Below are 15,890 nucleotides of genomic sequence, written 5' to 3' on the forward strand. Positions count from 1 at the left end.
CAGACACCATATCAAAACACACACGCACGCCACAGATGAGATATATTGACACCTAAAAAGCTGCCTACCTCATGTAAACCATTGCGATCAAAGTGATGGGGACTTTATGCTTCAAAGACCTCAGCCTCAACACACAAACTCACTTGGATAAAAGCGCCTGCTTAATGACAATACCATTATTAATACATTAGATCCCATGTGAAGGACTCGTACCAGGAACTGCCCAAAAGCCACCAGCCATTGTGTATTGGAATGTAGCAATGCATTTTCATGATCGCCCAGTGACCGAAATAGAAGCTTTTCCCTTCATAAAACAGAAACAAGAGAAAACAGAGCAAAACTGAGTTACACTGAGATCACTTTAGCACACTTCAACGTAATGTTTCTTTAAACTAGAATTAAAAAAGGAATCAGAGAGAAGGGAAATAAAAATACAACATGTATACTGGGAACAGAGAATATAATTTCTTCTTTATACAAATTGAGTCTGTCCATGTTTTGGAAAGGTAGCATGGCTACAAGACTGTCGCGGGGTAGAGCGCCGCCAGGGTGCAGTGTAGCAGCACGGCCAGCAGGAGCAGCAGTGAGTACAGGTGTGCCTGACATGACGGCAGCCCGGCTGAATTCCTGGAGATGGAGTTGGATATACCGGGGTCATTGATCTGTGGGTCCTGTGGAGGGAGAGACAGAGAATTGAAGCAATTTGACAAATCATAATGATCAGTTTGTCCCTGGTTGCATCTAAAACCTGCATTTAAAGTGTCCACATTCATGATCTCTTGGGGCTACACATTTTCAATTAAAGAACGGTGACATAATCCAAATCAAATAAGAAAGTCTTAATAACACCACAAAATGTGTGATTAAATTGGCAGACTAGACTGGAAAGTTAAAAAAATAATTTTGTTTTGAGAACTAAAATGCCAGGGTGGCTCTATCATATCCATGTGCTACTTTGGAGATGAGATGAAAAGCTCTTTGACGCGCTAATGAATTGCTGTGCTGAAAAGGGGTCATCTCTTCTCAGGCTGTTTGGACCTGCCACTGCCTCCTTAAATGTCACTCCATGGAATAATGCTGCTTTATTATGTACAATGACATTTACTGAACTTTGAAAAGCACTAGATAAGCAATGCTCACATTTCAGCCCAGCAGACTACAAAGACCATGAGCATGTGTACAGAAGGGGTCGCCTTGACTTCTTTCTGTGGGTCTGTGTCATGAGGTTAGGGTCTGAGTAGTAATTACCATAGTCTTTCCTCTTAATTGAAAATCTACACTACTGTTCATACATAGTTTTACATAGATCATGACTGATTAGCTAGGACCCACTCACATTTTTCTGGTTAGGTCATATGGTCAGGAAAACCTCATGGCCTTAGTCATGATGAATTGTTAGTTGATAGTTATGGCTTAAAGTTAGATTCATATTTTTTTCTCAAACAAGGTTAATCAGGATAATCAAACTATGCTCTCCACTTACCACGCAAAGCACACCATCGATTGAGATGTTGGACTTCAGTTTCTGAGCCTGTAAAACCAAGAGTGATATGGTCAAAACCACCATACTGTGTGTAGTATGAATGTATGCGCTCGTCTAAGTGGTTGTGAACAGTGATGGACCATGGGTAGTGCTCAACATCAGTGATTTGTTGCTTTGGATAATATATATGCCATTTAGCAGGAGCTTTTGTCCAAAGTGACTTAGTCATGTGTGCATATGTTTTTCGAATGAGTGGCCCTGGGAATCAAACCCACAATCCTGGCATTGCAAGCGCCATCCTTTACCAACTGAGCCATACAGGACCATTTTCTACTGAAATACATGTCGCCGTTGGTCCTCTTACAGTATTTTGATTCAGTTGTTACAGATGACTGGAAAGTGACGGGAAAAGTCTGCACTTCCCGGACCAGGTTGTATGAGGAAACGTCTCCGGTCACAGTTAAATCTCAGTGCTTTTCCACTTCTAAATCCTTTTATTTATATGTGCCTTGAACAAGAGCAAGGCTGCTCTAGGTAATGTCGTATGATGAGGCCAGTCATCTGGTATTTGCAGGGCCTCAAGTGGACAAAGACCTTGAAGGGAAACTGCTGTTGTCAACAGTGAAACAGAAGTGAGGATCTACATGAGAGGGTTGCATTCAGTGCCCTATGTGAGCCAGTCGCTCTCATGCTTTAAATTACTTGTCGTTTTCCATTTAGTGGGAGCTAGAGAAAACTGTGTGTGTGTGTGTTTGCCTGTGTGTGTGTTGTGGGGATGTAGGTCTGACAGTATAATATACTGAACAAAAATATAAACGCAACATGCAACAATTTCAACGATTTTATTGAGTTACAGTTCATATAAGGAAATCAGTCAGTTGAAATAAATTAATTAGGCCCTAATCTATGGATTTCACATGACTGGGCAGGTGTGCTGCCATGGGTGGGCCTAGGAGGGCCTAGGCCCACCCACTGGGGAGCAAGGACCAGCCAATCAGACGGAATATTCCCCCACAAAAGGGCTTTATTACAGACAGAAATACTCCTCAGTTTCATCAGCTGTCCGGTGGCTGGTCTCAGACGATCCCGCAGGTGAAGAAGCTGGATGTGGAGGTCCTGTGCTGGCGTGGTTACACGTGGTCTGCTGTTGTGAGGCCAGTTGGATGTACTGCCAAATTCTCTAAAATGACGTTGGAGGCGGTTTATGGTAGAGAAATGAACATTTAGTTCTCTGGTAACAGCTCTGGTGGACATTCCTGCAGTCAGCATGCCAATTGCACGCTCCCTCAAAACTTTAGACATCTGTTGCATTGTGTTGTGTGACAAAACTGCACATTTTAGAGTGGCCTTTTATTGTCCCCAGCACAAGTTGCACCGGTGTAATGATCATGCTGTTTAATCAGCTTCTTGATATGCCACATCTGTCAGGTGGATGGATTATCTTGGCAAAGGAGAAATGCTCACTAACAAGGATGTAAACAAAATTGTGCACACAATTTGAGAGAAAAAAGCTTTTTGTGCATATGGAAAATTTCTGGGATCTTTTATTTCAGCTCATGAAACATGGGAAGAAAGCTTTATATGTTGCGTTTATATTTTGTTCAGTATAAATGAAATTGGAGGCTGGTTTATGGCACTACAAGTATTACCCCCAGAGACATGGGGAATATGGTACAGGGCAGGCATGATAATGTAATAATTCAGCGAGTCTGGACTATTTGTATTGCTGGTTAATATAAGCTATCTAGCTAACTAACTTAGCTAGTTAGCTAACTAGCACATTGGCTAGCTTGTTTCCGTTAGTTTTCTTGTCATGAATGAAGCAGGTAGAGTAGTTACCTTGTGGTATGGTTATGTGAAATGACAATATTTTCTTGCAATGTCCACACAATTTTGATTTTATGCATTGACAGTTTGGAGTGGATCACACTCCAACGCCAGGGTTGTGGGTTCGTTTCCCACGGGGGAGCCAGTATGAAAATGTATGCACTCACCTACTGTAAGTCGCTCTGGATAAGAGCGTCTGCTAAATGACTAAAATGTAAATGTAATGTAAATGTTTATGTGGAGTAATATGTACTTTGTGAAGTAAACACATTACGACCAACCAACTGGGCAAATCAAGTTAGACTGATAACTAGTCCTGATCAGTGTAATGTGGGAATGTAGAAGATAGTGTGAGGGTGTGTGGATTTGGCTCTAGTGGGAGCTGGATGGGACACAGCAGAGGGAAATTAGAGATGTTTGTCAATGCCCACTGAATGGAATCCAGAGCTGTCCCACAATTAATTTCTCTCCCGCTTGCCTAAACCATCAGTCAGCTTGACTGGGCATGCGGTTATTGTTTCATATATCACCATGCATTATCTACGGGATTTCATGGGGAATGGAGGAGAATCAGACCTGCATCCTTTATGAGTACATGCATATGTATGTGTAGGGTGTTGAATACCAATAACCTGTAACCAGATTACAAGTAAAAAATGTTCTATTACAATTTATGTAGTTCTGTCGTTGAGCTGTTCTTGTCTATTAATGTTCTGTACTATGTCATGTTTCATGTTTTGTGTGGATCCCAGGAAGAGTAGCTGCTGCTTTGGGGATCGTAATAAAATACCAAATACCGTAAATACAACCTGACCATGACGTTACAAAAGACGTCTTTATAACCAGTTTCACCCACTGATGATGTTGATGCAGAAATGCTGTTTGAATTTGTTTGATACAGACTTGTCTAAGGGCAGCTAAGCAATTTTTGTTTGAGTGAACTATTCATAAGTAAAATTGAATCACCTCTGGGGTTCACAGTGAATAATCTGTTTTGCTGCTCTTAACTGTCAGGCCCAGGTTGGGGAGCGTTACAGGCCCTGCTGGGCTCAGCAGCAACACAACAGACTCTCCTTGCTATTGTTCCTGGTGCTGAGATACGCTGGGAGCCATCTGACTTTGTTGAATCTCTGACGTGGGACAAAAGGCATTTCTGCCTGCGCCACTTTCAATCCACACAAAGAGAGGCAAATCGCTCTCACCGGATACAAGACAAAGAGAATCCTTCCTAATTCAGTTTGAAGCTTACGGTCACAAAGAAAAAATACTTCCTGGCAGTTTGAGGAATACACAGTAGAACTAAATTTGATTTGCGAAAATTAACAAAATGAAAGATAAAAAAGCACATATTTCAAGCTGTTTACGTATAGAGCTCCTTACATGGGAAGTTACAAAGTTGTCTTTTGGCTAGAAGTCTAGTGGGGTCCTGAGTCATTGGTTTTGCACAGTGCTACAGCTGTCTGCCAGTGCCAGCATAGAGGGTTTGTAATCGATGAGGAGAGAGGAGTGACTGTTCTGACAGGCCCGTCCCCTGAGTATGTGATTAGAAAGAGCTTGTCTGCCTCAGACAGCCGTTCCTGCTCAACACAAGCTTCAGAGCAAACAGGGCTAATACAGGAACACACACTCTCATTAACTTCAGCTTGACACGCCACGTGTACAGCGCCAACAGCACTAACTCGCCAATACACCAGCCTCATTATCAGCTTAGTGTGTGTGTGTGTGTAGTGTGTGTTTGTGTGTTTGCGGTGTGTGTGATGTGAGACAAATAAAGGTTTGCTAAACCATACAATAGTTTTGCATGCGCATGTGTGTGGGAAGGATGATTGCCTCCTGCACTTGTATGTTGTGTGATGTGTGTGTCCTTGCAAAGTGAGCGCTTTCATCTGATTAGAGAATGTGTGTATCTAAGACAGGACCCTGGACGGACATAATACTGTGAGCATCCCAAATCTGAACATTAGTGTCAGTTACATCACATTGCTGATATACAACTGGATTTGCTTTGTTGAAGCCTTTTGTATTTTGAACAGAAAGACAACAATTCACATTGATCGAGTTACAATCTTAGATGTTCATCTTAATAACCATTAACCATCCTAACAGTGAGCTCTGATACAGCACCAGTCTCTGTCCCCTGATGTAAATGTAAGATCCATCTCCAGCAGGTCATCTACGCCAGGAGACACCCTGTCATCATCACAGAGATAACTCCCGCTCCACCCCTGGGCCTGCACACTATTTATCTCCCATCCAGATCAATCTGGGTAATATATCCTAATCTGTCCTATTAGCATATGAATGCCCTTTCAAATGGTGCAGGCAGAGCAGCCAGGGATGCAGGACCTCATCAGGCGAGGGGTCGGCTGGCTGGCGGTCAGGCTGGCGGTCATCCGTGTTAATGGGAGCTGGGTGGCAGTAGGTGACATTTAGATCAGACCACACGTCACCCTGTCGGTGACACCACCGTGCCTTTATTACAGAGGTGAATGAAGCCTGCACACTGGTGTGTGATTCTCTAGGGCGCTAGAGTGTGTGTATGCTGTGTGTGTGATGGAGTATATCTAGTGTGTCTGCTATTGGAGTGAGTGTTTGAGCTGCAGTGTGTAGCAGGATGTGCTGACTGACTGAAGGACAGTGTCTAGCTATGAGAATGACTCCACTCAGTGTCTTGCTACACCACTAATAGGCCAGGATAACAACTCAATATATGTGCCTCAGACTCCTAATAAACTGTTAGTCCTTTACAAGTTAATGCAGGCTCTGCTGAAAAAAAGCAGTATCGGGTCTCAAAAGTACTACCCAGCTAGCACATAATGTTCTTAGAACCAGATGTTTCTCAGAGCAGGGTGAGAGCGTGGTTGTCCTGTGGTTATTTTGCATGCAACCTTCCCAGAACTTTCTGGGAATGGTGCAGGATAGTTGCTTGGCTCAGCACATTTAAGGAACTTGACAAAATAACTTTATTTTCTTGGTATTTCATTATTTTATTAATGTTCTTGGAATGTTCTCCAACTGGTTTGACATTGGGAATGTTGTCAAATAGTTCAGAGAACATTAAGAAACAACTTTCTTCTGTGGAAATGTCAGTACTTCAGCATAACCACCCATTCGGGACGCACTGTTTCAGTTTCAATTACTCAATATTTTGAATAAAAAAAACGGATGACTGTAACTAAGGCTGGGAATGTCAATACAATCAAATTAGCTAGGGCAATGATCACAAGTCAGTCATAATGTGGCTAATAGGCTAGCGGACATGTGTCAAACAAGCCCTGCGGCCGAATATGACACACACAAATGAGTATAAATGAGTCAACAGTTGAGTCATCTACTTGAAATTACCATGCTCGCATCGGTGACTCAACCTCAATTGTGCTGCTTTCCTGGGTCCCATTTACAGCGCGCAGTGGAGGGAAAGTGTACAGACACATGCCACAGTCCTAGCTAGGCTACTAAAATGTTACAGTCTGGCTTCGGTTTTTAAAGCTTGACAATGAATAACCCCCCCAAAAACCTGCAACAAAACACAATGCAAAGGAGAAACATGTAGGCCTATTACAGCAACATTTGAGCAGTAGCCTAGGCTATTCAACTACAATACATAATATGTAAAAATGCTATATGCAGCATCCTATGTACATAAGTGGACATTATATAGGACCATATTTTTTCTAATAAAACAATGGCCAGTTTGGGTCAAAGTTTTTTTTTGGTAAAAACAAATAGGCTATGTGTTTTTCAAATATGTGCGTCGTGCGCTGATTGAGTTTGACACCCCTGGGCTAGCGTATCTATTTATGTAGCTAGCTATTTATTTAGCAAGCTAAAAACATGGCGCCTAATGTTAGCTGGCTAACTAGCTGCTGGGAGGATGTCATGTCATTGGAGGAGTGGGTGAGTGACCGACTTTTTCCCCTCATATCGTTTTTTGGTGGCTACAGCGGTGAATCGCTTTTCTAGCTAGTGTCGTATATGATGAATGGTGGCAATTATTGCTGTCAACAAAAAGGAGTCTGCTCATACTGAACATTGATCATAAGGTTTATTCAGATCACAAGCTTCAGCAGGGGTGACAGACTCGCGAGGTCTGGAGAGCAGTGTCCCCCAATTCTAATGGCTGCTCTGGGGTTTATTGTCTAAAACCCTTCTTATATAGACAATACCAAAATAAGGGTTACCCCCTCTTCTGGCCAATCACCAGTCTCCCCTCGGGCGTCACCCTCCAAGCGGCACATTTCAAATAACATCATAAAACATCCCCCCTCTTGCCTGAACAACCAACATTCCATTTCGTCATGAAAAACATTTAGCCCCATCATAATCTTCAATACACTACATTAGCTATGCTGAACTTGAAGGACTGTTATCCACAGTTAGCATATCTCTTAGTTGTCAATCAAATGTAATTGGCATCGATCAAATAAATGGGCAGGCAGGCAAGTTCCCATTCAGTTATCAAAACATAGGTTGGGAAAAGCATGCATTGGCAGGCAAGCTGCAGAAGGACGAGCAGGCTACTATTCCCCATCGTTGATCAGTGCAATTTTGACGGCGAACTAGCTGAAAACTTTTGAGAGGATTTATCTAATGTTCCCTCGTTAGATTTTTGCTCATCTCACTCTGGCTAGCATTAGTTGTTGATCTCGTTGTTGTTGATGTGCATAGGCAACTGAGGGAGAGAGAGCCTACCTTTGCATGGTTGTTTGATCAATAAGACTGTGAAGTTCCCAAATGTAAGAGGACTCCCGTGGTATTTACATATTTGCAGAAATCCATACAGGTTTATTTTGTGGCTTTTGGTGAATGTGTTCTAATGATCTAAAGCCGCATTGTTGCTACTGCCTGTAAACACACAGTCCAGTTCAAAGTGAATGATGGCAGGCCCGTGTGGCAATTGGCTTATTTGCATATAGGCCTACTGTAGCTCTGATTGGCGATGGCGCACCGGTCTGCATAGACTCCGGTCCTGGACAATATAGATGTTTTTATTAGGTTTTATGTACTGCAGTGTCTATTAATTGTCAAAACGCATGGCTGCTTTCCCACTCCATATTGCTAATTCAAATTCTCAAATTGTTCCAAGAACGTGAAGAAACAACGTTCTTTTGTGTAAATTTCAGTACTTCAGCATAACGTTTCCTATAGGTTTCCTCATGATTCTATTTCAAGTCATGTTCTCAAATTGTTCCGAGAACTTTCCATAAGAAAACTTTCCATAAAAAGCACAAGAAAACTTTAGTAACGTTCAGAGAACGTTCTAAGAATGTTATTTAAAAACATATACATTCCGTTCTCAGCATCAACAAACCTCTCTATCCTCTATCTCGTTAAGTGTGTTCAGGTGTGTTGGCCTCGCCCACTAATTGGCCACACCTGATCTTAATAAATTATTTCCTTCTAAATGAGGTCTGTTTGAATAAACTAAAATGAACAGCTTTGTATGCGTAAATAAACATGGCATGCTAGCTCCATCCTGGTGGCGAAGTGGAATAATTCCATGGAGAACAGAAGATTATAGGTTTGAATCTCACTGATGCCGTGTCACAATAAAAAATAAATGTGTTTGCATGATTAATGCCTAAGGAAATTCATTTCCGTGTATCCTATCTGTCCTTGGAGTTCAAAAAAGTTAACCCAAAATAAGCTAGCAGTGTTATTAAAAGTTTTATTGAAACATTCAGTGAAAGTTTTAAGGAAGTTATTAAAAAACCTCAAAATAACCTATAATTTCCATTCTCAGAGCGTTGATAGAACCTCCCAGGAAAACTTTCAAGGAACCAGAGTAAAACTTTCTCAGAACCTCCCTGCAACCTAAAATTAAAATCAATAATGCTTAAATTAAGCCAGTGCCTTCTTAAAATAGTTTCCTAAGATTAGATGCTGGGCCGTAGGCCCCCAGGACAGGAGGTCCATGGGGCATGAAATCATTTTTTGCTGTGTGTCATAGCTACTGGAGCCCTCACCTGCAAGCTGCCACAGAAGTGGTAGAGGGACTCGTCTCCTGCGTTGAGATGGTTGGTGTTTGTGGTGGCATCCAGTGAGTTGGGGGAGCGGTCCTTAGCCTTCTGGGAAGGAGTGGTGGTGGAGGTGGTGGTCTGCACCGGAGGCATGGGCTGCCACACTCCCACGTCTGTCCCGTTCCCAAACGCCTGGATGGCATTGCCTACAGAGAGACCAGACTCTGTGTTAGACTACTACGTCAATGTTGCATTGGGAGAAGAGATTGAGAGAGAAAGTATTCATTTTTCCACATTTTGTTGTGTTACAGCCTGAATTGAAAATGTATTAAATTGAGTTAATGTGCGACTGGCCTACACACAATACCACGAGCATCCTAGGTTTTGTATTTAAGTCAATGTGCCAAGAGGAGAACGGAAACTAGCTGTCCTCCGGCTACACCATGGTGCTACCCTACAGAGTGCTGTTGAGGCTACTGTAGACCTTCATTGCAAAACAGTGTGTTTTAATCAATTATTTGGTGACATGTGAATATATTTAGAATAGTTTAATCTAAAAATGATAACTTTTTTAACGTTTCACTATTTATATTTTTATGAAATTCACTGTGGAGGATGGTCCTGCTCTTCACCGGTGTATGTGTGAGAGAAAGAGACTACATCTAAGTCCAAAACAAAAAGGTTTTCATAAAGCCATTACTGGAGTAAAACACTATCCATTATTAAGCAATCTTTCCCAAATACTATGGAATAGGTGGGAGAGAACAATCAAATTATATGGAATTACTCTGGGGGAAAAACTCATTTATAATATACAACTCTAGTGAGTGTGCTTTAGTTTGGCTGAGCTGAGGGATATGAATATGTTAGCTAGGGCCATAATAATAATAACAAAGTGATGATGAGGCTATTTACCCAATCCATTAGTGTGCACACAATGCACCTGGTCTATCTTTGAAGTGAAGCAGACAGAGAGAGCTGAAGATAGATGGACCAGAGTTATGCACCACTTTTCCTACTTTTTTTAAATATTTTTTTTATACTTGTCAGCTCATTTAGGCTGGAATCTTCTAGGGCTGTAAAGTTCTCCGGCACCGCCACACCTCTCAAAGGCTGGCTGTGAGCGAATAAATTAGAGCTGATTTCATTATCTTGCTGTGAAGAAAGCGGGTGTGCCACTGAGCCTATCCTAGTGCCCTAATGCTTTGTGCTAGCACAGCAGCGGCCTGATGAGCATATTGAATTTGTTGATATGGTCTTTTACGGAGCTTTGTTCTCCAACAAAGTCTAATTAGAGACACAGCATTAGACTGTGTTGTCTGTCATGGCTGATGAGGTGCTTCTCTTGTTTGGGCTCGTATTTAGGCATAAAGCTTGTGCTGTGAAACATGAGTTTAGCTCCCATTTAGCTCTAGCTCAATGTCAGAGGTTTCAATGGAGTTTGAGGAACCCTGCTGAAGCAATCAGCAGCAGTTGAGAAATACTGACATGTATAACCTGCCAGTCAAGCCCCTGAGAATACATACCGTATACACCCCTAATAGGATGAGTGTATTCCTACAGGCATTGACAACAAACTGGACACATAGAAACTGTGTCCTGTTCTTGCTGACAGACGAGAGTGGGGTTGAATACTGGGCCTTTACTCCGCAAACACCATGTCTAAGCAATGTTAGACTCCAGGCACACAGGTAGGCCAGGCAGGCTGTTCCAGCTGCACAGGAATGTAGTGTTTGCCTTACCAAAGGGAGAGAGTAGATAGAGCCCATGTTTAAACACAGGGAATATCACACTGTGTGCAAACAGCCCCGAATCTGCAGAATCTGCTACTTAATCGTTTCCCTGACAGGAAAACGTAATTTACCTGACCTTCAACAAGTGCAAACAGCAAATGGGTAAACATGATATCATATCACATTTGCATCAGCCTAAACACTGACAGACTGAGGCATTAGTGTACAGTGGCCCTCTGTTGAGCCAAACAAATAGGCCCAGGTGAGGTAACACCACATTCAAGTAGTTCATGATTAACATTGACTTTATTGCAATAGTCAGAGTTCTTGGGTTTACTTTGCGTAGTCATATTGAACAAATATGTAATCAATCAGTATAAGGATTGGATTTACTATTGAAGGACACAGTTAAAGGGAGTAGTTCAGTCAATCTTCCCCTCTCTTTAAAGAGAGATGGTTTTTATAGGAGAGCGGTAACAAAAGCTGATCTCTGTTCTTTTGAACTAGGAGTGAGTGCTTAGAGGTGGCATAAAGGAACCATGCCAATGTGCCCGCTGGAGGTCCATTCATGCTGTTGGCCAGAAGAATAGCGTCATTGCTGCTCTCCTAAGTGATTTCTCAGGGGCACAGAGGGAGGACGCCCCCAGGGAACTTATGGATTGGTGATCATTCTGCCGGTTACTCAGTGTGACATCTCTGTTGGGATGTTCTTTGTCACAATGCCACTGCTACCGGCAAATGGACCACCAATAACTCTATACTGTATATGCCATTTAGCAGAAGTTACTCTTTACTTCTCTTCACTCGCTTCCTCCTTTTTGGTGATGTAACAACACTGTAATGCATGCCTAATGTCATTTATTTCTGTTAGTCCAATCATTGTTGTTATATGTGTACTTTGGCTGTTGTTAGTCATTTAACTTGCCATGTCAATGAAGTCTATTGAATTGAGAGAGGGGGAGAGAGAGAGGGAGAGAGGGAGAGAGAGAGAGAGAGAGAGAGAGAGAGAGAGAGAGAGAGAGAGAGAGAGAGAGAGAGAGAGAGAGAGAGAGAGAGAGAGAGACGGAGAGGGCTCAGCCATGCCTTGGCATCTTTGAGGGAATCAGAGGCTAGGCTCTCTGCTTGTGCCATCAAACCCCTGAAACTTATCCAGAACGCCATAGCAAGTCTGGTGTTCAACCTTCCCAAGTTCGAAACATGTCACCCCGTTCCTTTGCACTCTCCACTGGCTCCCAGAACTGACCCTCCTTACCTTCAGTCTATGCTCAACACTTGCACTTCTCTTTTCTTACTTGCACTGACTTTGCTGATAGCTGCTTTTTTTAGGAAAAGTGTTACTTACGCTGACGATACACAACTAATCTTCTCCTTTCCCCCTTCTGATAACCAGGTGGCGAATCGCATCTCTGCATGTCTGGCAGACATATCAGTATGGATGACGGATCACCACCTCAAGCTGAACCCTGGCAAGACGGAGCTGCTCTTCCTCCCGGGGAAGGACTGCCCGTTCCATGATCTCGCCATCACGGTTGACAACTCCGCTGTGTCCTCCTCCCAGAGTGCGAAGAGCCTAGGCGTGACCCTGGACAACACCCTGTCGTTCTCCGCCAACATCAAGGCGGTGACCCGCTCCTGCAGGTTCATGCTCTACAACATTCGGAGAGTACGACCCTGCCTTACACAGGAAGCGGCACAGGTCCTAATCCAGGCACTTGTCATCTCCCGTCTGGACTACTGCAACTCGCTGTTGGCTGGCCTCCCTGCCTGTGCCATTAAACCCCTACAACTCATCCAGAATGCCGCAGCCCGTCTGGTGTTCAACCTTCCCAAGTTCTCTCACGTCACCCCCCTCCTCTGCACACTCCACTGGCTTCCAGTTGAAGCTCGCATCCGCTACAAGACCATGGTGCTTGCCTATGGAGCAGTGAGGGGAACGGCACCTCTGTACCTTCAGGCTCTGATCAGTCCCTACACCCAAACGAGGGCATTGCGCTCATCCACCTCTGGCCTGCTGGCTCCCCTTCCTCTGCGGAAGCATAGTTCCCGCTCAGCCCAGTCAAAACTGTTCGCTGCTCTGGCACCCCAATGGTGGAACAAGCTCCCTCACGACGCCAGGACAGCGGAGTCACTCACCACCTTCCGGAGACATTTGAAACCCCACCTCTTTAAGGAATACCTGGGATAGGATAAAGGAATCCTTCTACCCCCCCCCCCCCCCCCCAATTGTAAAGTGGTTATCCCACTGGCTATAGGGTGAACGCACCAATTTGTGAGTCGCTCTGGCTAAGAGCGTCTGCTAAATGACGTTAATGTGCCCTTGAGCAAGGCACTTAACCCTAATTGCTCCTGTAAGTCGCTCTGGATAAGAGCGTCTGCTAAATGACTAAAATGTAAATGTAAATGTAACTTACTATGACTGTGATATGTAGTCGTCTTACCTAGCTACCTTAAGATTAATGCACTAACTGTAAGTCCCTCTGTATAAGTGTCTACTAAATGACGAAATGTACATTTTAAATGGCATAGAGGGAGAGATGGACACAGTTTAATCTGGACAAACTTCACAGGCTCTTCGTGGATGTCTTGAGGAGCCCAGAGACATGTAGTGACTGAGCAAAACACCCCTAATAACCACAGTAGCTTGACCTCTCAGTGGTAGTTTTCGGAAATCCCAGTCATGTTTTGCAGAGGGGTCAAATACTTATTTCCCTCATTAAAATGCAAATCAATATATAACATTTTTTACATGCGTTTTTCTGGATTTTTTTGTTTGTTATTCTGTCTCTCAATGTTCAAATAAACCTACCACGAAAATTATAGACTGATCATGTCTTTGTCAGTGGGCAAATGTACAAAATCAGCAGGGGATCATAACTCTTCAGCGATGCAGATTGAATAGAGCCCTAAATTGCGTTCAACACCTCATGCATCAGAATAGTTGGAGGTGTGGCTTATTGGGGGTGTGGCTTTCAGTTTGTTCTTTTTGTTGACCCGTGAGAGTGAATGTCATTCCAGTTAATCTGGTCTGTTGTAGCTGCTATTCAAATTGAAAACTGTACACTGCCAGCATATGTATTGATAGTTGCAAAAGAGTCTCACATCTCACATACAGTAGCCAATGCTTGGTTGTGATAGTATAACTAGTAGATGTGAATGTCTAGTGTAAAGAATATTTTGGAAACATAATTTCAAGTTCTTGACCCAACTTTTCTTGTTTTACAGGGAATTTAATTAATCGCTTGTAACCCAATTGAAGAAATTTGGATAGGGAATCATATATTTCAACAAGTGTAGTATTTGTTTTATTGAGAAAACCTAACTCATTTACTTGTAACCAGTTGAAGTAATTTGTTTCGGTTGATCCAAACAGTCATTTTTTACAGTGTAGGGCAACAGCACTAGGGCCTAGATTCATTCAGATCAAGTGCTAACCGGTGATAGCCAATGATAGCTGATGTTTTCAAATGGAAAATCATTTAACAAAATAATGAGGATTTCTATCAGCCTAATCGAGGTGTAGATTACATCTCACATTCCAGTGTTCGAACTTGTAAACAAGGCTGCATGGGATCTCTCTCAGTGATACTTTGTGCAACCAATGGCAATGTCCGCTTTAGGTTTAATGCTGGAGCCGCTTGTGGATTTGACAGCTCTAACGCAGTTCCACCTCCGACACTGTCAAAAGAGCCCATGGTCTGGGAATTATGTCGTATTTTCGGGGCAGGAGAAAATTTCGGTGAGGGTGCCCTTCAGACAGACAAATCTCCTAACAAATCATGAGTTTGAGTAGGCGGGGCACAAAAATAATCCCCTCAGAAACATGACATCGGCGGACACACCCACATGAAAAAATACTATAGTGTTTTTGCTGACTTTACTGTAGTATTTACTGTAGTGTTTTTGTGGAAATTAATGTAGCATTTACCATAGTGTTTTTGCTTTCTCCTTGAGGAAACCTGCTGGACAAAAACTGAAATACCTAATTTTCCATAACCTGTAGGTAGGTAGGTAGGTAGGTAGGTCTGACCAGAAAGCTTCTGTCAGCTTTTTTCTATAACCTGTAGGGAACACAATATATGGTTTATACTTGGCATGTATGTAGGTTTCTCACTTATGGGTGGCACAAATTGGGATATAGGGGAGGGGAATGGGCAGGGTATATGCAAATTAAGTATTCCTATAGTTAAACTGTAGTGCTTTTGCGGACATTACTGTAGTATTTAATATAGTATTCTACAGTATACTACAAAATTCTATAGTAAGTACTACAAATGATCGAGGGATACTACAGTGTGTAGTATTGTATTCTACAGCAGTGGTTCTCAAACATCTACTAGGGGACCCCCGCCATTCCATGTATTTGATCTATTCCAGAGCTAGCACACCTGATTGAACTTGTCTACTAATCATCAAGCCCTTGATTAGATGAATCAGGTGAGCTAGTTCAGGGCTAAAACAAAATTGTGAAATGTTTGGGGTCGCAGGGGAGAGGTTTGAGAACCACTGTTCTACAGTATACCACAGTTTACTACAGAATTCTATAGTAAGTACTGTAGTTTCTATAGTAAATTAATGTGGGTAATGTGCAGATAGCTAGGCTAATTTTAGCCACAGCCAGTCAGTGGTTGTAAGCATGTAACGCTGACGTCATGGCGCAAGCAAACTACTCACTTACGAAATACACTCATTGAAAATATCCTCCTGCAGTACCATTTAGCTAGCCCCCAAAAAATGTTTATGGCAGGACATGAACAGATATTACTGTGGACAGCTTTCCCAACGCCACCCTTTCCTCTCTGCCAAACTGACATTGGTTTAATTAAATACAGTGGGGAAAAAAAGTATTTAGTCAGCCACCAATTGTGCAAGTTCTCCCACTTAAAAAGA

General features: G+C 42.7%; 1 protein-coding gene across 1 annotated transcript in view; it reads right to left on the bottom strand.

Moving 5' to 3' along the window:
- Positions 1 to 515: 515 nt before the first annotated feature.
- LOC311135707 (GDNF family receptor alpha-1-like) overlaps positions 516 to 15,890 on the bottom strand; it is a gene marked incomplete at both ends in the record, with an annotated part of 104,203 nt that continues 88,828 nt past the window's right edge. Inside the window, 3 exons of the mRNA XM_084169729.1 lie at positions 516 to 671; positions 1,484 to 1,531; positions 9,277 to 9,476. Coding sequence (XP_084025855.1) covers positions 516 to 671; positions 1,484 to 1,531; positions 9,277 to 9,476 — 404 coding nt within the window. The remainder of the gene's footprint in view (positions 672 to 1,483; positions 1,532 to 9,276; positions 9,477 to 15,890) is intronic.

The sequence above is a fragment of the Coregonus lavaretus genome, assembly GCF_964263955.1.
Source record: "Coregonus lavaretus genome assembly, chromosome: 1".
Taxonomy (NCBI): Eukaryota; Metazoa; Chordata; class Actinopteri; order Salmoniformes; family Salmonidae; genus Coregonus; species Coregonus lavaretus.